Source organism: Apostichopus japonicus, chromosome 4 (genome assembly GCF_037975245.1).
Source record: "Apostichopus japonicus isolate 1M-3 chromosome 4, ASM3797524v1, whole genome shotgun sequence".
Taxonomy (NCBI): domain Eukaryota; kingdom Metazoa; phylum Echinodermata; class Holothuroidea; order Aspidochirotida; family Stichopodidae; genus Apostichopus; species Apostichopus japonicus.
Genome location: NC_092564.1, coordinates 7231629 through 7256814, shown reverse-complemented (window position 1 = coordinate 7256814; position 25186 = coordinate 7231629). Strand labels below are relative to the sequence as shown.

Sequence of the window (25186 nt, the reverse complement as noted above, 5' to 3'; positions counted from 1 at the left end):
TAATGAACGTTTTATTCTGTCTGTAGGAACAAAGAAAAAACTTGCACACATTTATACCAATAAAGACTTAGAAGAAGTAGATGGAAGAACCTTAGGTCCACTTATAGATTTTCAATTTTAAAAAGACAAAATTCTTACGAGAAAGTTTTTTTGTTGTTAGTAAATGTGCACATTCTAAAAACGAACAATTGAAAGTGAAATTATTCATTTTCTTTTTTGTTTGTTTGTTTGTTATTAAATGCTGGCAGTCTATTCTGTACATTTTCAACAGTCACGGCCGCTTTTGTCAAAATCTTGATTTCGTAAGTTTCGCTCTGGTTTTATCTATTCAAGGTTTCTACAACCCCAGTTTGTTATGTGCACCTCACATATGGTACTCAATTTCAATTTCCAAATCTGAAAAATTTGTTATCTGTGCCTATAGCACCAGCTGGAGTTTTGCCTCATAAACATTAAGGAGTGCATGCACCCATGGCGAACCATGTGGGGAGGGGGCTTAGTCAAATCCATTGCTTCCCTCCAATGACAAACTTTTTTCTTTATTTTTATTTTGTTTTGTTACATTGTTTTGTTTTCTTATTTTGTTTCTTGCTTTGAAGACAATGCTCCTAGAATCATCTAATGAGGCCACTGTTATGCAGTATGAACTGTTATGCAGTTGTTATGTTATGCAGTATGGACATTCCTGCCCTAAGTGAGAAGACGATGGGATATAGTCATGGGAAAAGATGAGCTTCAGGGACGGGGGAGAGGGAGAGAGAGAGACAGTTTGGTCCCTTCTACCTAGTCTTTGTACAGCTTACACCCCCACCGGCTACACCAATGTCAACTGGATTTGTGGAATTAAAATGGTTATACACAATACTAAAAATAGAGTTCATTTACTTTCCATAATCCCTTCTTTTCCCAAACCAATTCCCTCATCCTTCCCCCCCCCCCTGCCCCACTTGTGTGTAGTTCTTTTGCATATAACAAATTGATAAATATTATTCAAACAACTTTCATCATCCAATAAACTAGCTCAAGCATATAGAAAATCTCCAAATACTATCCTAAGAAAGATTTCTTGCATATTTTTTTATGTTTTTTTTTAAAGATATATGTGAAACTCAAATCTGAGGAACTAATGTTAGAGTGTAGTCCCTAGAAGTAGTCACTCCACAACAAAAGCTGGCATTATTACCTAAAACAAGATATATTTATAATCACCTGCTCTGTTAAGTTTCTTATCCTTTATGATGACATATTGTTAATACATTTCCAAACAGACACCAGTTGGAATAAGATTTCCAATTGGTACCCCAAATTCCACTTATTTAGAAACAAAGTATTTCGGTAGGCTTTTGTCAGACATTGTACAATTTATTTATATTTAAGACCATAACAGTTTATTGTAGTTTTTTTTTCCTTCTTGGAATGCCGAAAAAATGATCCAAAATGGACAAGCTCATTGAGCAAGTTTTTGATCAAATATTTGGGTTTGAAAATGATAGATTGATACCATCTTAATCTTCCAATGTTTGATGGGGAATTATAAAGCAAAATCTTTCTACTATCTGTTTTGAAACTTTTCCAAAGCCTGTGTCCTGACTGAAAGAAAATGGCAGAAGATATTACACAATGCAATGTCTTTATCGATGAAAATTCAACCAATTATGCCATTTTTTAAAAAGTCGTGCCTTTCCAAGTTTAAGAGATTCACATCACTGGCGTGAGAACATGTTCAAAAGATAATAACATAGTGACCAGGCCTCACATCATGACCTATGAATGCCATGGCTAAATAGCTTGGTGCAAAGAACCAACTTCCAATAAGTCCAAAATCTTTTCCGTGGAAGAAAGCGTTACCTTCACAGAGTGTCTCTCTCACAAATATGCAGCCTACCACGGTTGATAGCTACGATGATTCCGGAACACCGATATGTTATGAGGTACACGACGACGTATGATTTAAATGAAGTGGCAACACAACAACACTCTCTATTATGCTTCAGATCAGCCATCATGAGTCGAAGGCTGCAAGGAACTGAATGCTTGTCGACATTTTCTACTGTTTTCACATGGACGATGACTCCTCTTCAACACAACAAGCGACTAACGAGCCAAGCTGGATAATATGTATATCTGTATATCGTTTAGAACGGTCCAGTTCAGACGAAGCTGTAATTAATGCCCCGTTTGTATGATGAATCTTTCAAGCATTTCCCTGTGAGAGGCTGAAATCAGGGTGGACAGTATTACTACACTGCTCGGTGTCCTACGTAAGGCAACTGAAAGAAAAAATGCATGGACTTCGCTACCGACAACGTAGACTGATGTAGCTCGATTTGGTCGATTGAAAATAGTTTTCAGGCCAGGTAGCTGTAGGTGTCCTTCTCATTGTCCACTCTCTCCAGGTACTCCTTCTCTATCAAGATATCTATACATTTCTGTCAAGAGACGGAGAGACAGAGGGAGATGGAGAGATGTTTAGGATGGACAATGCTCTGGTTGGCTGGAACGACTTAATACATAAAGTTACATTTTTGGGGTTCCACCTGATTTGGCCACAAAACTGCCAGCTTACATACTATATTGATTGTTAAAAGGATTGTCAGATTGCTAAATGAAGTATAAGATATAAGAAAAGAAGTATAAGATATAAGAAGAAGAAATGAAGTACAAGATTGCTAAATGAAGATAAGAGAATTAACAACGATCTGCTATATTAGAATGTCAAAACTACCACCTATCATGAAATTAGACACAAGCTCCACACAAAAGATTTACAAATACTTTAAATTTGAAGGACACAAAACCTGCCGCAGTGGATTCCTTACTTTAATTTCTTAGGAAAGTATAAGGTATAGAAGGTGTGGGGGGGGGGGGGGGGGGGTAGACCACTGTTATTAATGACTGATGGTACCTGGAGGATAACACCAAGTTGAAAATAATATATGGACAATGTTTTTAAAACACCTTAAAACAGAGTAACTGTGGTTATACGGTACTTCAGTCGGTCCTCTTGAAATGAGTAACCAAACGTAACTGAGCATTTAAAGTTAAACTTTGGCATTCACTTTAAAGATTTGGAGGAGAGAGGTGAATTACCTTTATGACAGGCACTCTTGGTTTGAATCTGCTAGAGAGTTGAGCCAAGACCTCTGTCAATAACTGCTGGTGTTTCTGTCTCTTCCTCATCTTCATAATCCTCACGATGGCAGCCTAACGAGAGAAGGATAAATAAATAAATAAAACAAATAAATAAACAAATAAATAAACAACAAACAATTCATCATTTCAATGGCTACATTGTTGTTTAAATATACTTCAATATTTAAAGGTCTACTGATAAGAATAAGTCAGCTGTATTGTATTTTGTGTTACTTGATGTACACTCAAACTCTCAGGACTGAGCCCACAGGGTGTCCATCACTCTACCAGGCAACAATGTGAGCAGGAATCAGTTACTTCACAGGGTGGAGAGAGAGGGTTCCAACCTCAGAGTAATTATGTTTGAGGGCCTCATGTAAGATTAGCATTTTATATCACTAAATGAGTTTTACCCTTGGAAGTTGAAATAAATAAATAGTCAAATAGAAAGTACCGACTTGGATTAGTGAATACATGACCAGAAACATTACAATTGTAGTTCAGCCACAGTAATTATGCAGGCATTTGTCCTTTTAATGAAGTCCCTTTCATTTAGAAATTCCCTGTTTGCAAACCGACGGCAGGTGGAGGCATTACTGAGGGAGCAGGGAAGTTGCCTAAAGGAGTTGGGAGATGTCTAATATCTCACTTAATGTTGGCTAAACATAAAACTTAGCTGAAATTGAGAGCACACTAGGATTTTCCCACACCCCACGCTTAAAAGAGTCCCCCAACATCCCCCACAACTAACCCACTGCAATACTAAAAGATTTTCAAAGGTACTCTCCAGGCCAATCCAGACCCTGCATTTAGATCCCAGATATTGAGATGTGCTGATGCAGACGATTAAACACGAGTGGCAGTAAACTGCTTGTTGTTGAATTTTGAACCTTGAGTGAACATTTTTTGACTTTCTAGCATATAAGCAGTAATACTGATGACCTTATGGGACAACATGATTGCGTTCCTGCCGTAAACCCCTCCTCCCCCCACCTACTACCTCCCTCTCCCCCCACCTACTACCCCCCCTTCCTATTTCAAGAGCTTTACCTGAATGAGCAGTTTCCTGTCTTCTTCAATATGTTTGTGAGTGGTCTCTTGTTCTTGTTTCTGTTCTGCCTTCATTGGAACATTGATATTAACTCGGAGTTTTTTGCTTTAAGAAGGCACAAAAGAAAGAATGAAGAAAAAAAAGGCTCATTCAAATTTACAAATCTACACATATATCAATACTGCAAATTTATCTAAATTCTAAATTGGAGATTTAAAGCCTTTTTTGTAAGAAAATGAAACTAGATGGAAAATATTTCCTTAACATTTTGTACCTCATTTAATATTGATTATTTTTCCAGTTTTATGGCAACAAATGCAAATACTATTCGAGTTTAGAAGAAGCAACTCAACAAATAGCAAACAAATATACAAAGAAAGATTTTTAATATGTTCAATAATACTCTTGAACCAAATATGATAGTAACATAAAAATGGTCACATGATTCAAGCTTTAAAGCTAGACTATAGAGAAAAATCAATTGTGCTTGATCTGACCCTATTCAACATCTAAGAACAATTTCCTGACACTGAATCATTGCAAAAGTAATGTTTAGAATTTTTTTAAGCCACTTGAACTTGGCTTACAGATTAAATTCCAAAGCACCAACCAGCAGGGCAAATTTTTAACATTCCTCAGCTCCTCGCAGATTTCTCCAAAGTAAGCTTTGGACTTGGTTTTGCAGACGACTAGTTTGTTTACATAATTTTCCGATTGTACTTTAATAACTTCACACACCCAACAAAAGTAAAATTATACATTGGTATCACCCTTCATCACTTTGGAAATACTGATATAAAGCAAAAATAGGTGGTAGGCCTATGATCCACCAGAAGGGAGTTTTGCTGTCCTAAACACTGGTGTTGTATTAATCCTAAACATCTCTCCTACAATATACATATTAGTGGTTCATTAGTATTTTGCTACATTTCCCCAGACAACCAAATATGCTGCTGTGACAACCAGAGAGTAAGACATGGTTGTCCAATGGACCAGCATTACCTACCATCCCTCCCAAAATTTCTAGTTGTGAGAAAATAAATTTCTCTAACACGGGGACACCATTCCATTTAATCTTAGAATATGATCTTGTAAAATGCTGATTCCCTTTCCACAAAATTATTTGCTTTTATAGCCACAATTCTTCACCGTGGCAACATGTCAATTGTCAACAACCATTTTGAATTTTAAAAGTGACATCACAATGTACTGCGCCATAGAACAAACAAATGATACTTACTTTTTGTACGCTAGAAACAGTTTGACTTCAGTGGTTGGCTTAATTTCATCAGCCGTGCCATCATCACATTCCTGGTAAAGGAAGGAAGCGAACAGAAACGAACAGTGAAAAATCCGTCTATCACTAACAGATTGGAAATAATTAGACCTACAATAGATAACAAAACGGTAGCAATTTCCGGACCGACAGTCGCCAATGACAGTGCAAATGTACAAATGTAACCAATCAGAGGGAAGCTATTTGGCATGTGACATAAACAAGCACCGGTGGTAAACAGTTGGTCGGTGAGCACTCATCGGTTGTAAGACTAACGATCTTGATGAATACTGAACACTAGGTCACGTTGGCCGTGGTTGAGTCGCATCCCTTCGGTCGAACAGTGCGTGGTGGGCTTAGACCGAAACTGTATTTCATCCGGAGTGAGTTTGATCGCATTTGGTTTTTTTCTTTTTTCTTAAATATGCAAGGGACTGTTACTTACCAGCAGCTTACACTTCAATAATATTTGTATCACTTGTTGCAATAAATCCTGAAAATTGCAAAAAAAAGGAAACAAATTTGTTTACCAGATTGTTTACAGAACTGTAAACAGGTAACAAAGTAACCATGACTACAGAGTTTTCCTCTCCAAAATTAACTCAGCGACTTTACCAATCTATTGAAAAGCATGAACATTAGGTCATCATTTTTGGTAGATATATTGCCCCATTCTTCCTCCAACCCATGCCCCCAACCACCCCCCCTAGCCACCCCCAATCCCACCTAGCCGCCCCCAGTCTATTCATTACCATATCAATCTTGTGTCTGACACCATCTACCAATGTCTGGTTCAACAATAGTCTTAAACTTAAACATCAAATATCTTTCTTTATTGATCATTAATTATCAATTTCATCTCTCTAAATAAATCAAAATGAAAGAGCCATCAATCTATCAATTTACACTTTTTAAAATAAAATTAACTTCATGAGACCAGAATGAATAGTTAAATATAGAGAGAGCACTCACCATTTTGATTTGTGTGTTATCATGCAGTTGCTGTATAGTGTATGACGTTTCCAAGTTAAATTGCAGCATTACTGCCATTTGAAATGTTGAAGCCTGTCGGGGAGACGAAATATAACAACCACTTTTATGGATGATAAAAAGCGAGCAATAATTATTAAAGCAACACAGTGTTTTCTTTCATTTTTTTAAATGTCACATGACCATCGTACTACACTTCAACCATATACTCTCAACTGATTAATCCAATGTTTGTTCAGTGGTCCAATTAACTTCTCCCAAGTGTCTGTTAACATTGCTTTCCTCTGTTCCTCTTGCTCTGAAGATCCTGCTAGGATATCAATGTCAGACGATCCATTTTCTATACATAGTGCAATGTCTCCTTACAAATTATGCAGCAAATTAAGTATCTCTTTTTGAACAAAATTAAAACAGCTGTTTATTACCATCTCTTCTTAAGAGACAAAAGAAAAAAAGTCTGCATTTACTCTTATCCGTATTAATAACCTAGGACAAGATACACTGGCTTTGAAAATGTTAGAACATAATGTTAGGTTTTAAGTGTTGTTTGGAAAAAAAAGACTTTTATGAGGTTTTATATAGTTCTCTTTTAACCGAAACCTGAACACTGTTGCATCATCCATACCTTTGAGAATGCTTTTTTATTCATACTGTCCAATATGTTTGCAGATATCAACATTTCTGATTCCAGTTTATGTTGATCAAGCTCATCTGTTTTATTATTATTATTATTATTATTTTAAAGATACTGCAACATGATTATAACTTTTTATTTTGGTAGTCTAACTCCGACCAGTTAGTAAAATGAAAGGATTCTCTCAACCTTTTGAAACAGTTGCATCATCCATACCTTAAAGAACACCCATTCATACTTATAAGAACGACCCATTCATACTTTTCAGAACAACCCATTCATTCTTTTCAGAACACTCATCAGTACTTTTTCAAATATTTCATTCATACCTTAAGAATATTAACAGGTAACATTCTTTTTTTAAATTTTCACTCTATAGATTCCTAAGTATGGCCGTTTTTCAGAGTAGAATAAGCCCAAATATGTTGATCTACATTCTACACTACTTACCTGTAACGTGTATCTGTTTTTGAAGCAATTTGTGACCAGCTCTCCCCTAGACATGTGGAACGCCCACATCAGCTTACGGCCACTGTGCTGGCTAGCGTAGAATGTTGTAAACCTCTGAAAGCTTCTTTCCAGCTATTAGAAAAGATCAAAATGGAAAAGAATTACATTAATAAATCCAGCAGCTAATAAATATGAGAAACAATTTTTCCTCTTTCTAGAAAATTATTTATTTATATATTATGCCAAATGTCATCCATCCATTTACAAAATTGAAGTGCACAGCTTCAGAATTTCAACAGAATCTGACATTTTTAAATCCCAACGGTGTTTTTTTGATTACCTCTGGTGACGCAGAGAAAGACTTAGTTGCCTGTACCTGAAATTAGTTTGCAAATTTTCCAACATTTCAAACCCAGAAAGAAACCTGTCTAACATACACAGAAATCAAAGGCAGGAGAGAAGTGATTGTATTCCTTACAGGTCCCCAAAGACTGCAGCAAGGAGGAGGTTTTATAACAGCTATTACCAGTGTGTATTGAACTCTGCTTGGGAGAAATGTTTCTGCCTGCAATGAATGTTTTATCAGGGTGACCACCATAGGGGAACTAAGCATATTCTGTTGATAGACTCACAAATGGAAACAACGTATACAGTTTTTTAAGGAACTTCAGCCCAAAAACTTTGCTGCCAAATATAATTGTGCTGTCGTATCTGTCTGGAAAACTTGACAATCTGCAGTCTGTGAGTACAGATCATAAACGTAACGCTAGTAGTATGTAGAAACTTTGTTCGTAATTATTGAAGAAGAGATCTTCTGAAACATATTTTCGGAGTTTCTAGCCAAGCTTACTGTTTTAAACGTTTTTAACTAGTGTTTTCTAGAGCAAATTTTTTCATTCGTCAAAAGTGCACAAGTGGGAATCATGTACTAGTCGACCACCCATCGCTAGGACCGATATGATAGCACCCCCTGTAGAAACACTGGAGAACCCCCATTGGAAATGATAAAAGCAGCATTGGAAAGCAGCCCATTCAATTTCAGTAATTTTTCATTCTCCTCCACAAAACCACGGCCACAAAATGCACTGTCTCTCTCACTCTCTGTGAACTTTATGTCATGAATAAAATGTTTTACCACTTCCAAAATGTAGTTAATTATCAAGACTTAAGTATCAACAGTTAAACTGAGGCCTTCATTTCCATAAGAGATGAAAAGGTGTTTAGCCTAATTTGAGACCTGAAGCTCTTAAGCATTCCATTTTGGGAAAGAGTACATCCTCCAATGGGAGAGGACACTGTAAAGTAAACTTGAGTGAGATTGCAAAGAACACCACAAACAAGAGCTTTTCATGACCTGTCCCTTACCTCACTGGGTAAATTAAAGGTACATCCCTGTGTGAAAGGCCAAGACCCTGAACATAGGACCTGGATGCTGAAGTCAATATCCAGAGGTTCACTGCTGCTCAGATGCTGCTTGAACTGTTCGTTGAGGTCCTTACTTACACCAATATCTTGAAACATTCTCTGGAGCTTGGAGGTGTATTCAAAGCCACACGCTTGCTGTAAATGACAAGGAAAGGAAGATGGCATGAATGGCACTATACTTCATTCATTTGCTCTGACATGATATCAAAATCCGGAGAGATAAATTGGGTGAAAATGAATACATCACATTGTAAATGGAAGGGCTCTAATAAATACTCACAGTTTAAAGGGAAATAATAACAAACAAAACAAGGTAAGAATTGGCAGATAGTAACTAAGTGTGTATACAAGCTAAGTGTGTATACATACATCTTTGTATGAACAGTAACTATGAAAGTAAGTAGGGAACATATGTCTGACAGTGCTGGAATGGAAAGTGAAAGTCAATCTCTCATAGTTCTGAGAAGTTTCTTTTAAACAGATTACAAAAAAAGGCTTTCAAATGACAGTTCACACCACCCACACCCTGCCTACATTAAACACATAACATTGGAGAGATTGTGTATGAATCGTTGAATGGACACAGACTTTATGTAAAGCATATTCATTGTCCTGGTATTCTATGGAGATTGTCTAACAAATTGTGCTTGCAAAGGTATCATGATCAATGGCATAGAAAGAACTGTGCTGTTGTTTGTCAATGCATAAAAAAAAATTAACATAGTACAAAAAACATGTGGGACACAGGACTCTCCTGTTTTAACTTGTTAATGACTCACCATTAATTAAGAGAAGTTATATACTATAATATATATTACATTTTTAGTTACAGATATACTTAAAGGAGTCACAAAAACACAACCAATCATTATTGGTCTAATGTGATAGACTTAACTGTTGTGAAAAACTTAGAAATTCTGATTCCACTTTGGAGATATCAAAAGTTTTAATGTTCCTTCACACACACAGGGCTGGAGACTTGATCAAGTCTAAATATTACATCACTGAACCACATGTGCTTCATATTGCTCCATTTTTCTTTCATTTGTTAAAATGTTTATTTTCTGTAATGGAGGTGTTTTTTTGTGCAAATACTGTATTTAAAATGTTTAACCTCTCAACATGACCTGATGATGACATCTGCTTCAGTGTCAACAGTTAACATTTTTCCTTGAGTATATGAAAGGAAAGACAACAGAGAGAGTGAAGATTCCAGATCCTGGTGGCGCTACGACATCACAGATCTACGAAAATGACAGCGCACAGACGAGGCATTTGACTTGGATATCTTCCAAACTGAGTCAGATATTTTTCTCCAGCTATTTGGGGAAGTTGTTGTGCACAAGGACCTCAGTCATATATGCCACAGATGATAGTTTGGTTCGTATCACCTTTAGGAGTGCCTTGTATTCTAATATCGGAAAAACATTACACGGATAGGCCGGAAGTAAACACAAATTTACAACGTACCGTCACATACAGCTAAGCTTGCACGGTTTCGTGAAAACTTAAAACCGGTTTTTCTATAGCAAAAAACCGAATCTGGCTCAAAAACCGTTTTTTTCCCCCTCCCGAATTGCATTGAAAACATCAAAATCTTGATCGCTTAGATGCGTATTTTTGAAGCTTTACCAACAGCGGGTTCAAGTCTGTTCGTTTGCAGTAAATTGTTAAAAATAAGAAGAATAAATTCAAGAAATGTTACTGCCTTCATGACTCTCATTTTATAACCCATGTTAACTAAACTGAAGTAAATATGTCGAAAAGAAATGTGTTAGTGAAATTTTTTCTTTAAGTTTTAACATCACGTACACGTATCGTTTGTCTTGTGTTTACTGTACTTCACGAAGTTCAATTTCGTGTTCAGAAAAAAATGTCACAGTCATGTTAAATTATATGTTATATTTTCGGAGATGAGGGCCGAGCGTAAACCCCATTATGACCAATTTGAGATCGTATAAAAAAAATGCCTTACAATATGATTGGTCCAATGAAGGTACAGTACCAAATTGCACGAGGCTCTAGCCATGTTCCCGGGTGGTATCTTGGCGGTAAAATAAATTTCTCTTCAAGGAGTGAAGAGAATTTACCGTCTACACTTTCAAGTACAAGTTGAAAAATATCGCTGGCAAAAGCGGGGATTAGGTCGGCAAAGAATATAAATTGTTAACGTTTAAGTTGGAAACATGTGTTCTTCAACGTTAACGAAAAACCAACTGAGAGACGCCTTGTCTGATAACTGATAAGAAGAAATGTTTAAAGGAAACTTACAAAGAAAATAAAATCTATTAGCGTACAAAGGAGAATTTTCCCCAACAGCAACATCTGTAATTTCCAGCCATGTATGCAACATTTTTACTCCTGTAATATTCCTTGACTCAAGCCTGACGCCAGGTGTCTCTTGTGATTGATCTAACGTTACTTGTTGCATCTTAGTTGTTAAACTCAGAGCCCCCCCCTCCCCGCGATTGTTCTAATGTTACTTGTTGCATCTTAGTTGTTAAACTCACAGAGCCCCCCCCCCCCCTGCGACTGTACATGTCGTATGGTATTGTGTATTGCGCAATATACCTTTCAAGTTTTAACGTTCATTTTTTGAACATGAACTGTGATCAATGTGTTTGAAAAGATTTTCTCTGTATCCTCTACTATTAAATGGAAGTTAAATAATAAGAACAACACAAAGAGGACAAACACGTTGGATATAACAATTTATTTTGAACTGCATCTCGTCATTTGAGTGTGTACTTCTCACAACTACTAACGTTGGCCACCAAGGTCAGTTCAATACTACAAGGTACCTAACTGATGCACGCATATAAGGGCTGCATAGCCTAATGCTAGGCCTAGCTATCCACCCTCAAGCACTGGTTATGGCGTGTGCCGATCGTAGCTGACAATGTCGTCTATCAGAAAAGCTTTCTCTTGTTGCAATTTACTTTCATAATGCAAAAAGAACAGTAAATAGGAGAAACCAAAGTCAATAAACTTTGTTTTTTCCAGTATTTGCAATTCACATTTCGGTTTTTCCGGGTTTTTCCGGTTTTTCGGTTTTCTTAAAATAAAAAATAGTACCGAAATTCGGTCGGAAAAACCGGTTTCGGTACTAAAACCGGTTTACCGTGCAAGCCTACATACAGCTTTCCGGTAACCTACCAGTGTGAGTGAATACATCTTCATGGTCTGTGTTAGACTAGGCCATCTTTCCTACCATTCACTCTTACTACTTACCTTGAGCTTGGAAATCATGCTGGCTTCGGCATCATCGCTGGCAGAGTTGTGTTGTACCAGCCTCTTAGCCAACATCTTGGAATAAAACTTTTGAAATACATCCTTGTCATCAATGTACTTGAATACAACCATCTAAAAAAAAAGTTAAAGCAAAACAAAACACCCTTAATTAATGAAAACAAGTCAGAATAGTTTAATATAGAAGCCACTATTTAAATGACACAAAAGATGTCGAATTGATGAGAGCACGTTCAAGAAACAGCTTTATTTGAGTATAGTTCACCGTACGTAAATGAAACATTATTTCAGCAATCAGACACAAGAACTAGTTTTAAGGAAGACACGGCGCTTGAAGCAAATAGAAATTTCTTCGAAAGACTTCAGAACTTTTTTTACTAGACTTGGAAAATAAATGGCCACATTCCATAACTTTGCAGGAATTGAAGGGACCTTGTGACTGACATAACACTTTAGATTTTACTCCAGCATTACATCCCCCCCAACTAACTTTCTTTTGTATTTTCTTTCTCTCTTGTATGGGGGAAGTGGGGGGGGGATAATTGAGGTTATTTCGATGACTCACCACTTGATTAAGAGTATCTTCCAGTTCAGCTTCCTCTGGATTCTTTGAGCTCTTCTTCAGAAGAGAATCGCAATACTTGGCTAGCAGCTCTGGTGACTTACTGGATGAATTAGCCATCTTTGTGATTGCATTTGAGTTGATGAACCTGCCACAGGCCTGGATATTGATGGGATACATTAAATGAGCATTGCTGATCAATAATAAAAGGTGTGGTGAGTTTACAAAACATGCAAAAATCTTGATAAGTTGACATGAATTGCATCAAAGTGATGTGATCATCGATCAGTAAAGTGTGTTCTCGATCAATGTGTCCTGACGAGACATCTTGAATGGGAAGCAGTGAGTCTCCAGTGTTTCCAGTGTCAAGACCTCCATTGATAAAGGTTTTAGTAGACTGAGGAAGAAAAGGGGAAAGGGGCAGGGGAAGGGAAGACGAAAGGGATGGGGATGGGAGGGTGGGATGAGATGGCAAGGATGAGATGGGAAGGATGGGAGGGAGGGAAGGGGAAGGGAAGGGAAGAGGAAGGGTACAGAAGAAAAGTTAGGTGGAATGGGAGGGAAGGAGATTAAGAGGGCACATGCTCAGTGTTCGACTTATGGCCAAAAATTTGCATAGCAACAAATTTCGACAATTGCTATACAATATTTTTGTTGCATAGCAGTTCCCCAATATTGAATAGCAGTTTTGAAATTACCACAAAACGGACCAAATGTTGGCGATCAATGTATTAACTACAAAATGTTTGTTTATTATTATTATTGATACTAGTGTTGCTATTTGCAATATCGGCAGCATATCGGTATCGGTAAAATTTTGCCTAATTGCCGATAACAGCAAACCGATATTGAACTTTTCTTTTTAACAGCAGAGCTACCTGTACTTATTTATACTTGCAATGATTTCTTAATCTGCCCAAGACGATCCATTTCTTTAGCGTCAGTTAAACTCAGATTCATTTTCGATTAATATCCATGGAAACCTGACTCTCCGTAACATCTAAAAACACGTCTACGGCGCGCGAATATAACCAATGACCTTCGTGAACCTTGGCCTACACACAGCATTAGTGCAGCATATATACACTGTACTAACCATTCATTTCCTCAAAGGCCTCCGTGAAAACCTTGAACATGATGCATACAGTAACTGCACAGTTCAGCAGTGTTGGAAAACCTTGTTCAATTTTCCGCGAACACACTGCCGATTTCCCGCCGGTGTTCGCCTGCCTAGCACGCGTAACGTGCGAGCATAAAGGCGTGGTGTCCAGGGGCCCGTCTTAGGGCTATGGTGGGGTCATGGGGTAGAACCCCTCGTGGGGATCCTGGGGGCGAAAGCCCCCAAAAATTGTTGTCATTTTTTGCGATGTCTGGCGATGAAAAAATTCGCAGTTGAGGATGCAAAATACTGACAACTTTTTTTATTTAAATTGTCACGAAACTGATGAAAATTTTAAAATGACAAGTTAAAGTAGCTATATTATGTTATAAAATGAAAAGAGATTTAATCTGTCTTTCAATCTTTAAAAAGTGCAACTTACAAAACTTCCGATATTATGAAACAAACAACGTTCAGCAAAGCCCCGTTTCTAGACTGCCTAACAATGAATAGCGTGCACTATGCGTACATTTTTACAACTGCAGTGTTTAACCCTATACCCAACTACTGTACCACGGTACATGTGCTGCGAATTTGCCCAGGTACCTTCCCAACAACTGTGAGCTCATCCCCTGTGTAACACCTGTTTGTTAACATTTTTTGGCACGTTGCCAGGGAGTTAAGTTACGTGAGATCCGTAACCGCCGAGGTGGTTAGGCTATTTGCTTTACACTTAACTATGGTAGGATAATATTTTTTCAGGTTTTTTTTTCGCTATACGGTCAAGTGAATAAGTTGTACATTGAGTATAAACTCAATAAATTATAACTTCTACATTGTGATCGACAGTTCGTAAGTTAAGGTTTGAGTGTTTGCTCCCAAATCTGACTAGGAATTTGTATCGCACAAATCGGCACAATGTGCGATGCTGATTTGGAAACGTCTCGCAAGTTTGTCGTTTTGGATCGCATTTTGCGATGCGATACCGGAAAAATCGAACACTGCACATGCTCCTAAGACACAACTACTACTCACTGACTCAATGAATTCTATATTATGTAGAAATTTCAAATTAACAACAATGCATTTTGTCCAGCTGGCACAGACACTTCTATTAGTGGTGTATATAAATCTGAGGAGTGGAAGGTGGAAAGGTGCAGAAGTGCAATGCCGGGTGATCTTTACTCGTTTCATTTCACTTTGACATTCTGAGGGAATAAAGAATCCATCTACAAAGACATGACAATCAAGACTCCAAGCATTCCTAGCAGTCCTGAATGTGAAGCGCCTACCTTATCAAGGGACGCAACAAAACCGGTGTCGTTATTAAATGCCGTAAGGACCAAGGCGTTGTATTTCTTATGGACATCAAGTATGGTCTGAACGTACAGTTTGGGATCCTGGGAGAAAAGCACACAGAAAATTGAATACTGCAATGAAATCGGTCAGTAAAGTAACACTCGGTGTGTGAGTGATAGGTAGGTTAATATCTGTCAATATATATATATATATATATATATAATATATATATATATATATATATAAATGAAAATCGTAATGAGTTGGAAAATCAAGAACAGTGAAAAAACTTTCAGCCTCCACCGGGATTCAAACCACGGGCCTTCCGCTCTGTACGCGGACACCCTAACCACTAGGCTACGGACGCTGATTGTATGTCCAGAGGTTCGAAACCGGTAAGGAAGGTCGTAATTCCACTGTAGGCGTTTGTCACCTGTATCGAACAATACTAGTTCTGTTTTTGGTGACATATCTTATATATATATATGTCAAAATGACTTTATATGTTGAGCCAATAAAGACGTAGCATACTGATGAATTTTAATGTAACAATCAGACGTTGAACAATTTTTTGAATTTGTTTTTGAAATGAACATGTATGGATCTATTCAATGTGATAATTAGAGACAAGATGTCAATTACTTTCTGCTATGAATAATTCACCAGTTTACGTTACAAAAAAGCATCAAATATTCACCCAAATAAGTCACTAACTGGCAAATTTTCAATTAATGTCAAATAACTAAGTTCTTTGGGAATGGGTTATCAAATGTTTTGTATAAATACTTGTTGAATTGCTAATTACATGTGAAGTGATTAACACACCATTTATCAACTGACTGTAAATAAGTCATCATGAGTTGGACAGAAATACAGTCCTTGATTTTCTTTCTTTTTGTTAGCATAAATATCACTTCTTCAAACACATTTTGAAGAACCCAGTAAGAAAGATGCTAATTTACTGTTAAGCAAACATTTGAACAATTAAACAGAAGATCAAGTGAGCAGCCTTTCACATCTCACCTAGTTTATACTTACATTAATTGCCGAATCTCCACACTTCTCTATTGCTGCTAGACCCTGGTTGCAGATATGTGTTTCCAACAATGTCATTAATTCCCCTAAGCCATTAACTATTCTTGAAACCAATTTATACATTCTTGCCAAATCTGGAGAGAAAGGAGATGAAACATTAATTAAACACAGTTAAATTGGTAGACAATTGACAGATGTTAACAGATGAAAGTTTTTTCATTTACAATGTGTCAATATCCCACCTTGCCAGAGAAAGCAAGTCACACCCCAGTGTGTTGTTTATGTATGTGTAACAGCTATTGTGAATTGTTTCCAAAAAAATTGTGAATTGTGGCAAACGATAAGGTTCTTTTTACTCAACAAGGTCGATCTGCATACCAAATATGAAGTAAATCCAAGCTTCGACCTTTCGAGTTAGAGGATTTACAGTCAAGACTGCGGGTCACACACATGTACACACTCGCCATCAACATCACAAAAATTCCTTTTGCCTGTGACAAAGTTTATCAAAAAATGAAGGACTCACTGGGAGAGGATACTGTCAGTTATTGTTAGTCATCTTACCTTCATTTTTATCTGATTCTAAGAGATTTTGGAATTCTGCATGAAATACGTCTAGATGTTTCTCGATGAGGACCTTCTCACATCTCTTGGCAAGCTGTTCATGGGTGCTCTCATGTAAGTAAACTTGCACACGCCTCATCTCTTCTAACAACCTTGTCTCCGCCTGTAATGAGAGAGAAAGTCGTATGGACAGATGTAGGCAATTCTTATCGAGGGACAAATAAACGGACAGTGGAGTAAAAAGGAGGGATTACCCAATGCTTGAATCTCCTGACATTAATCCATGCAACACATGTTTGTCGATTATATTATATCCAATGTAACTTTTTGTTATTAATTTCCTTTTCATGGTGTTAAAATATGAAACATCATTTGGCCAACTTCTATTGTTAGTTGTACTTTGAAATTGCCTAGCTACTTCTTGTTTAACTCAATTAATTGTTTGAAGTTTCCAATTCATGCAGGTATTAATAACCTGTCTATTAATATTTCAATATTCTTTTTTTGCAAAAAATTTGGTATTCAGCCGCAACCAATTGATCATGGCCACCCCTCCCGACCAATTTATCATTGCATCGCAACAGGAACATAGTTGCTAATGTGATTGTTGGTAAACGTTTGTCAATCTTGGCTTGAAGAGTCGCGATGCAATCCTGAGGTTGGCACACAGGCCTACTTTGTCCGATTTATTACTATACTACGACAACATGACAAGAAAACCCTGGAAAATCCCCCCTTTAACAGAGGCGAGTGGTTGTAAGTGGCTCGATAACAATCACAAGCTTGTATGTTGTAAGTTTGTGCCGGCAATCGGTAAAGCCTAACCTAACAATAGCATTTTTTTCCTGTGAATTCTTCTGAGGGTCTTGCAAACCATCGGAAATCCTTTGTGACCTGAACATTGGGTCACAACCTATAGTTTGCCATCGGCTGTTGCAAAATACTGGATTTCTAGGATAGAAGTAATGGATCGTCAATCAATACATCCGATGTACAGTACCTCCACAACACACAGATATGAGAGAATATTCATAGCATAGTTGCTTTGAGCCACAAATTGATCCTGGGCGCATTTCGCTCTCAAACATCCAGGCTACCCTTCTACAAATTTCTTTCGACAGGAATGGATCCATGAACAATGAAAAAGAGAGCGAAAGAAGGATGAATCTTACCTTCTTCATGTACTCTGTAACAGGATTTTGATTAAGGAACTCTGTGCTCTCATATGTGTAGAAACGATCTGTTTCTGCCAGGAATCTATCTTCAAAGGATTCTTTGTAAACACTCAAGGTTGGACCTTTGGATATTGGCTCGTCTTCATTCAAGCCGAGCTCGACTGTAAGTTTACGCCAGAGGAACGAAGAAAAATTATATATATAGTTAAACGACTGGACCCAACTACTTTATTCTGTTTGTACTTTTTAATACATCCATGTTTGAAATTACAGAGGGGAATGAGAACTAACATTTCGAAATTTTTGCTTAACTCATTTGCAACATTTTGGGTTGATTTGTAAGTTTAACATCATTCAGACAAAGCTAGCTGAGATTCACTAAAAAATTGGATATTCCCACAATCTAACTGGGAGGTCTAGGCGGCTACAACCAGTTTGCTGCTCCCTAATTATCAATTTATTAACAGTTTAGTCCAATATCAGAAGATTTTCTGTCTCACAAATATTATATAATGTTTAACTTTATGCATAATTTCATTGTTCTTAGTGAGATTTTGGACTACTAAATTGACAGATCATGTTTTCACAATGAGTTTAAACTAACATTACTATGCTTAAGCCAGAAGTCTGGTATGTAAAGTGGTGTCATTATATTATTCACTGGCACACATATACATATATATATGCAGGGATGTGCCCACGCTGGGCGGCACTGGGCGGCCCCGCCCAGTGCTAAAAATAACCGCCCAGCACTGTCTTAAAAATTGTGAATCCCGCCCAGCACTATTTTCATCTAAAATCCCGACACTCCTAACAATATATTCAACATAATTTGGGCCTAGTCTATGCCAAAATCATACAGACTAATAATGCATCATAATGCATCAGTTAGGCACGCGAGAAATATTACTTACGGCTCTCAATCGGTCCCTTAAAATCTCTTGAAACCAACTAATAACTTTTACCAGGTACGTAATATATTTCACTAAAAGAAAATGTCAATTGCTAGCAAAACTAGTACTTGTGTATGTGCTTAAAAGACTACACAAGTACATTTGGCATCTGAGCACCTCCAAAAATCGAAAAATTTCTCAAAAGGGAGGGGGGCACCCCCTCCCCTAGGATGGCGATCAGTATACCCAGCACTCAGGAAATCCTGGGCACATCCCTGTATATATTTCAATAAGTCAATTACTCATGAATATGCATGTGCCTTGCTGTTTTACATACTACCCCTAATTGTGAAATGACCGGATGACACTTACCGTAACACTTGATGACCCCGCTCACAAGTCTCGTGTTGATCGTCTCTCCATTTCTCTCGCGTTCTATTAATTTGAGAACTGCATTTGTGACCTACAAAAAATTCCATAATGAAAAATATACTTATATATTAAGAAAAGTACTTATATCTTCCATTCTAACTACAGCAATAAATCATCTATAAGGAAGCTTCACCAATTGTGCAGACAAGATTCAAGCATTCATTTGCCAAGTTTTTTAACAAGTTTCTTCCTGATTGTACGATGTCTGATTTTCCGGATACTTTCACCACCCTGCCCACATGTTCAATAGTCTATACATTACCACTGTATAGGCCACTTACTGTAGTACAGGAAACACTATTGTCAGTGGTTTATCCTAGCCTAATACTGATTACCCAAAAGAAGCTGATATTTCACAGACAACTTTAGACGTCCTTATCAAGAAAAGTAAGGAAGAAAGTAGTTTCAGCTTGGGCCTAATAAAGCTCTCTCATGTTTGAATAATTTAGCCTGAGGTAAGTGGCATTACTCTATGCCTAAAGATCGAGAACACACACGTACGTGGCCGGGAGGCTTTACTAATAAAGGTCATGTCAATTGCTCTTACCTGTTTGTTCAAAGGTTTAAATAGGTGATCCCTCCATGTGACTAATGCAAGCTGAAAGAACAATCACAAATAACATCTTGGTACTCGTGGAATTATTTTTACACAGATGAAATGACATAAAATCAAAAAATACTTTGAATACTGCTCGACTGGGTGATATATATTGTACATGCACTGTTAATTTGGTTTACACTGTACATCAAGTGTGAGTTTAAGTTATAAAAGTACACCTACTAAACCTGTCAAATGACAATCTAAACTCGTACTGAGGCATGCTGGATGATGGTAAATGGTATATTCGCAAGAGTAAGGGCATTAATGTTCTTTTGAATGATAGTAGTGCTATGACGGTATATCCTTTCTTTAGCAATGTGATTTCATCGATGGTTTGACCAAATTCTGCCATAAATAGAGTGAAATGATACTTGTCCAGGTCGGGAGTCAAACTGCACGAAGCAAGGAAAAATTTCCCTAAATTTGCACAATTGTTGACATTTACTGTATAATTCCGCTAAAAAATTGATGTTCGCTAGTTTTCACTGTGAGAATTTTGGCCGTTATTGGTTAGGGCTTTGTAAATTACAATTACACAGCAGCTACAGTGTCTATCATTGCAGCTACAGGTATGTATAGCACAGTATGCGAATTTAGGGAAGATTCAAAATAACCGTATTCTACCATGCTCAATATGGAATCCAGTCAGGAGATCTGCCCAGATTTCTATTTCTGAGACTTTTCTTTGACCACGGTCGCATAAAATTTAATCTTCCGACTATCGTTTCTTAACTTTAGTCCGACCATATTAAGCTAACTACAGTAGCAGTCACACGTTCTAACACGACTTGTGCTATATTCGGATGATCGTTATTCACGGACACATGCATCAGTGAGTAAATTATGCTTTTGCAAAGCTATCATTCGCAGTTGTGTTGGGTCGGTCAAGGGTCACAGTTTTGACGATGTTTTGCAGGGTTTTTAGTTGTAAGTAGTAGATGATGTCAGTGTGTATGCTAAAATGCATAGTCGGACAACGCAATTGCAGTCACACGCATGGTTCTTCCTGCTAATGATGGTCGGATCATGGTTAATTCGGGGCTAAAGATGCTAATTACCATCTTTAGTGGACGATGGTTGGAAGATCGTCAGACCATAGTAGAGAGCGATCACACGCAAACCGTACCATGGTCAGACCATGGTCAGACCATCGTTAAATCTGGTAAAATGTACATGACCGGGGTCTTATTTTCTCATCTCTACTTCTGATAAACTTATGACCTCCACCAAAACAAAAGGCTTCTTGTTCTCAGTATGGGAATGATCAATATAACCAAGCATTTGGCCTTGTCACAGAGTTAATACCATCTTTATGAACTTGCACACCATAAGCAAAGGTTGTCATTGCAAAGCAAAGAATTTGATAGCTGATTTATAATACATTAGAAAGGAACTGCAAGTAAACACCTTCTCAAGGAATTTAAGGTTACATACACATTTCGTAGAGATTAACAAGTTCCATCTGCTATAAACTGGCAGTTATGTACTTACAGAATAAATTTCGTAGATGCCCTTTCTCCCCTCGTCACACTCTCTTCTGACCCAATGGCGATTAAGGTAAGCACAAACGCCGTCTAGGACTTTACTAGAGAACTGATAGTCCTCCCACTGTTGCGTGTAGTACTTCAATACCTCTTCGTCCATCAGATCAGAACCGTCCTTATTAAATAAATGACAAAAATACAAGTAAAAGTAACGACGGAGAACTGGACGGGAAAATTATGAACAATGGAAAATGAGCAAATAAATTCACTGTTTGAACAAAAGTTAGCCCAGTGACCTCTGGATTTACAAGGCCCGGGGCTCTTACCAAATGAGCTATCAGCCTTTAATTGGTGATAATCCCTATGTAGTCATTTCTTCGCCGGCAGCCCTAGTTGGAAGCAACAGTGCCATGGCTATCGTGTAACCAGGGAATCAGACCCAAATTTCATCTGATACAACCCAGTAAGCGGTTAGGGAAGGGATTTTAAGAGAATTTCAGCTTCTTCGAGAAAATCATACAAGTTAATGAACAACGGAAAACCAACTGTGAAACTATTTAATCCAATGGAAAAAAAGCAAAGAAATTTCTGGCTAGAATGGGATTCAGAAGAGTGACCAGTGAGTGACAAGCCAGGAAGGAGTTTTAGGAGTATTCTAATGACACATATAAGAAAACAAATGACAAAAATCTTTCAAAACCTTACCTGTCTCAGATTTACTAAATAGTCCTGAAGATATTCCCTTAATCTTTTGTACAATTCCATTCCAACAAAGTGGGCGCCGACTTGGCTTTGAATCCCCTTCTTCTTGGCATTGGACAAGCGTGCAGTTGCTAACTGGTCCACATTGGTGCAATAATCATATACATGTCTATGGCACACATAATTAAGAAAAACCTGCGTACAATACTAGCATACAACAGATAGATATATTATGAAATCAACTGCCAATTTCTTGTCCTAACAAAGAAACTTCCCATTACCAAAAAATTAAAAATCTGTGATCTGATCAATCAGGCAAAGTAATCTATGAAGACCTTATTACTGTACTAAATTTGTTACTATTTCAGAGTTTTTTTTTTTCATTTTTTTTCAAATGGCAGCATTAAGCAAGTCACAGATTAATTACATTGTTAAATTGTTCTATAATTGTAAAAAATTTTTTTGGAAGATTGAGGTCATATCACAAGCATGAAGCATTTCATAGTTATTAGGTCAAAACTATCATGGCCCTTTGTTAACATTCACAACCATCTAAAGCTGTCTCCCTACAAAAGACATAAGTGGGAAAAGATGATGGTATGCATACTGTACATCAGACTCCAATCAAGGAACCGTAGCTATTTTTTGACAATTTGCAAAATAATTGTCAATTTTAATATTTGATAAAGGATACGTGTAGAGCTCCATGTATCTCTTCCGGGCCATTTCTTGCCGGGAGTACACGTGATCGATACCCATTTTCAGATCATCCCAGATCTGATCCAAACTGGTTAACTTCAGCCCATGAGGGTTCTGGTTCTTACTGGACCCCTTCGACATTCTGATATTTGTTTAGGGGGGGAGGGGGGGTAAATTGTTGATCTTCCCAGGGACCGCGTTACTCACACGACTGGTCTATTACCGATTGGAGTTTTACTATAAGACGCACATTGTGAAGAATGTTGTCAAAAATTTCAAGTGTCGGTGCAAAAATCTCCGAGACGGTGTCTCCTAATTCAAATAGATTATTCGTAGGTGTCAAGCTTCATTTCTTTGAGATTTAACTTGACATAAAAATGGTACCTGAAAGAAAAACAACAGAAGTTTAGAATGCCAATTGATACAAAACTTATTAATATCAGGGTTAGGGCTCCGATGTTAAGGTTGTCCTATTATCCTAGAAAAGTAAAATTATGAATATCCTACACATCCTAAATATTACCAAACATACAACTATCTTGATCGAGACTACCTTTACAATTATAGTAAACCAATTTGCTGTCCAACAATGTGCTTTGACAAATTGTTGAGTTTCCATGCCAACTTCAATGTGTAACTTTTGCATGAAATTCTCAACAATGAAGCTTGTTTATGGAGCAGAGCTGCAAATTTAAACATTTAAATATGATACATGCTTGAGTGAAGGAATTTGATTTAATTAGTTTTGGAGATGGTTGGTAGAAAGGGATGAAAAAAGTTGTATACTGAGAAATTGTAATTATGCAGGAAGATAACTCTTTAAGGACAATCTCGCACAACTGACTCTGCTCTAAAATCTCCTGCCTACAGAGGTCACAACCTAACGTGATCACATATTTCCTGGGATATCTGGGGACATGATATTAATACTGACGTCAAAGAGTTACTTACTGTATCTTTAAATGCTCTATGTTTAAAGGGAGCAGTGGAATTTTAAGGGCCCCTCACAGATTTGGTGATTCGAGAATGATGGTCAAATATCTCACCAAAGAACACCACAGAAAAAGAAAACATTCAGTGAAAAAAGAGTAACTGTAAGGAGTCTCATTAATCAAATTTAGGCTAAGTGCAAAACAATGTTTTCCAGTAATATACATGCTTTGAAATTATTGAATGATATAATGTGGGTTCCCATTACGTTTGATATCTTCTATGAACACAGCTTACACTTTATGATTATTGTTTTTTTACACACTGAAAGCCAAAAAGGTAAGTTTGAAAGTATATAAGAGCCTTTTCCTGCTATAAATCTAGGGCTGTTTCTGGGATAGAACATAAAAATCCAGGGAAGTATGGTCACTTAGATTAACCATCCTGGCTCGAAAATCCTATGGCCAACTTCATTGACCATGAGATAAAGTAAATTTCACTAGTCTGGCACTGTACTGTACATGTAGGCCTACACAAAGCACACTTTAAATTAATCATAACCAGTTGACACCTGTCTTGCGCTTGCAAAGATTCTTCCTGTTGTTAAACTTAGATCGCACAAGATGAATGATGCTACATTTCCTTCGTCTTTAAGTTTTCCTTGGCCCTTAGTGGAAGGGATGGCAGGCCCATTTGTAAATATTTAAGAGTTAGGCTAAGTTAGCCTTGGCTAGCCTATGAGTAGTGCTAAGATTTGTTAGGCAACATGTTGATGCTGTTGCCTATGCGCTGGGCTACACTCAGTAACAATTCGAAAATAAATCTTACGCCGAGCCAAACCAAATTAGGCAGAGGCTAGACCTAGTAGTAGTACTGAGTCTATAGTTCAATTGTACGTCAGGAACCTGACAACTGCTATAAAAGTATAAAATGTCACATGGTTCAAGTCCAACTAAACTAATGCTAGGACTAGCCTTATTACACTTAACAATAACAGCAACAGACTAGACTGCTATTAATATCACTAGTATTTGCTTAACATTAGTATTATTACTAGTAGTATATAAGGCAGCTAGGGAAAGTACTCCTAGACCAATCTTCATAACTAGTCTAACGTAGGCCTAGGTGTACGCCAAACATAGCATTAACCCAACGTTAGGCTATGTTCGACATACCGCCAAGTTCAGAATTCCTACAATGAAGTGTAAGGGAAATAACTGGAGTCTACGGGTATAATTACTCCGAATGACGTACACAAAAAGAATACATAAACCCATTGATGTTAGTAGTAAGTAACCTTTCCGTTTGCGACCCAGCCTATGATCTATCGTTGCTTACACAGAGTCCAGCACGATCGTTATTACGCACTCATTTCATTCTTTGCCTCTTGTCATGTCGTACTTTACTTAGTGCTACAGTACAGTGTGAGCAAACGTTGTTTCCGTACATGGCTATGTTGCTGTACTAATTTCATACATACTAACATAGGGTGCGAGTGGAGTTA

The 25186-nt window shown here is 37.5% G+C and overlaps 1 protein-coding gene across 4 annotated transcripts; it reads right to left on the bottom strand.

Moving 5' to 3' along the window:
* Positions 1 to 207: 207 nt before the first annotated feature.
* Positions 208 to 25135, bottom strand: LOC139966313 (cullin-1-like). 4 transcript variants are annotated; one of them, XM_071969175.1, is made up of 20 exons: positions 24980 to 25135; positions 22748 to 23136; positions 22057 to 22222; positions 21359 to 21526; positions 19814 to 19864; positions 19207 to 19297; positions 17939 to 18102; positions 16767 to 16929; positions 16206 to 16336; positions 15161 to 15268; positions 12773 to 12928; positions 12190 to 12321; positions 8899 to 9093; positions 7534 to 7665; positions 6432 to 6524; positions 5905 to 5952; positions 5424 to 5494; positions 4183 to 4288; positions 3091 to 3204; positions 208 to 2429 (listed from the first exon to the last, which is right to left on the bottom strand). In XM_071969175.1, the coding sequence occupies exons 2-20, from the start codon at positions 22891 to 22893 to the stop codon at positions 2349 to 2351; spliced, it is 2316 nt and encodes a 771-aa protein (XP_071825276.1). In that variant the 5' UTR covers positions 22894 to 23136; positions 24980 to 25135; the 3' UTR covers positions 208 to 2348. The 4 variants fall into 4 exon arrangements, with proteins under 4 accessions (XP_071825276.1, XP_071825277.1, XP_071825275.1 ...); XM_071969176.1 differs by having other exon boundaries at positions 25021 to 25135; XM_071969174.1 differs by having other exon boundaries at positions 24937 to 25091.
* Between the last annotated feature and the right edge of the window lie 51 nt (positions 25136 to 25186).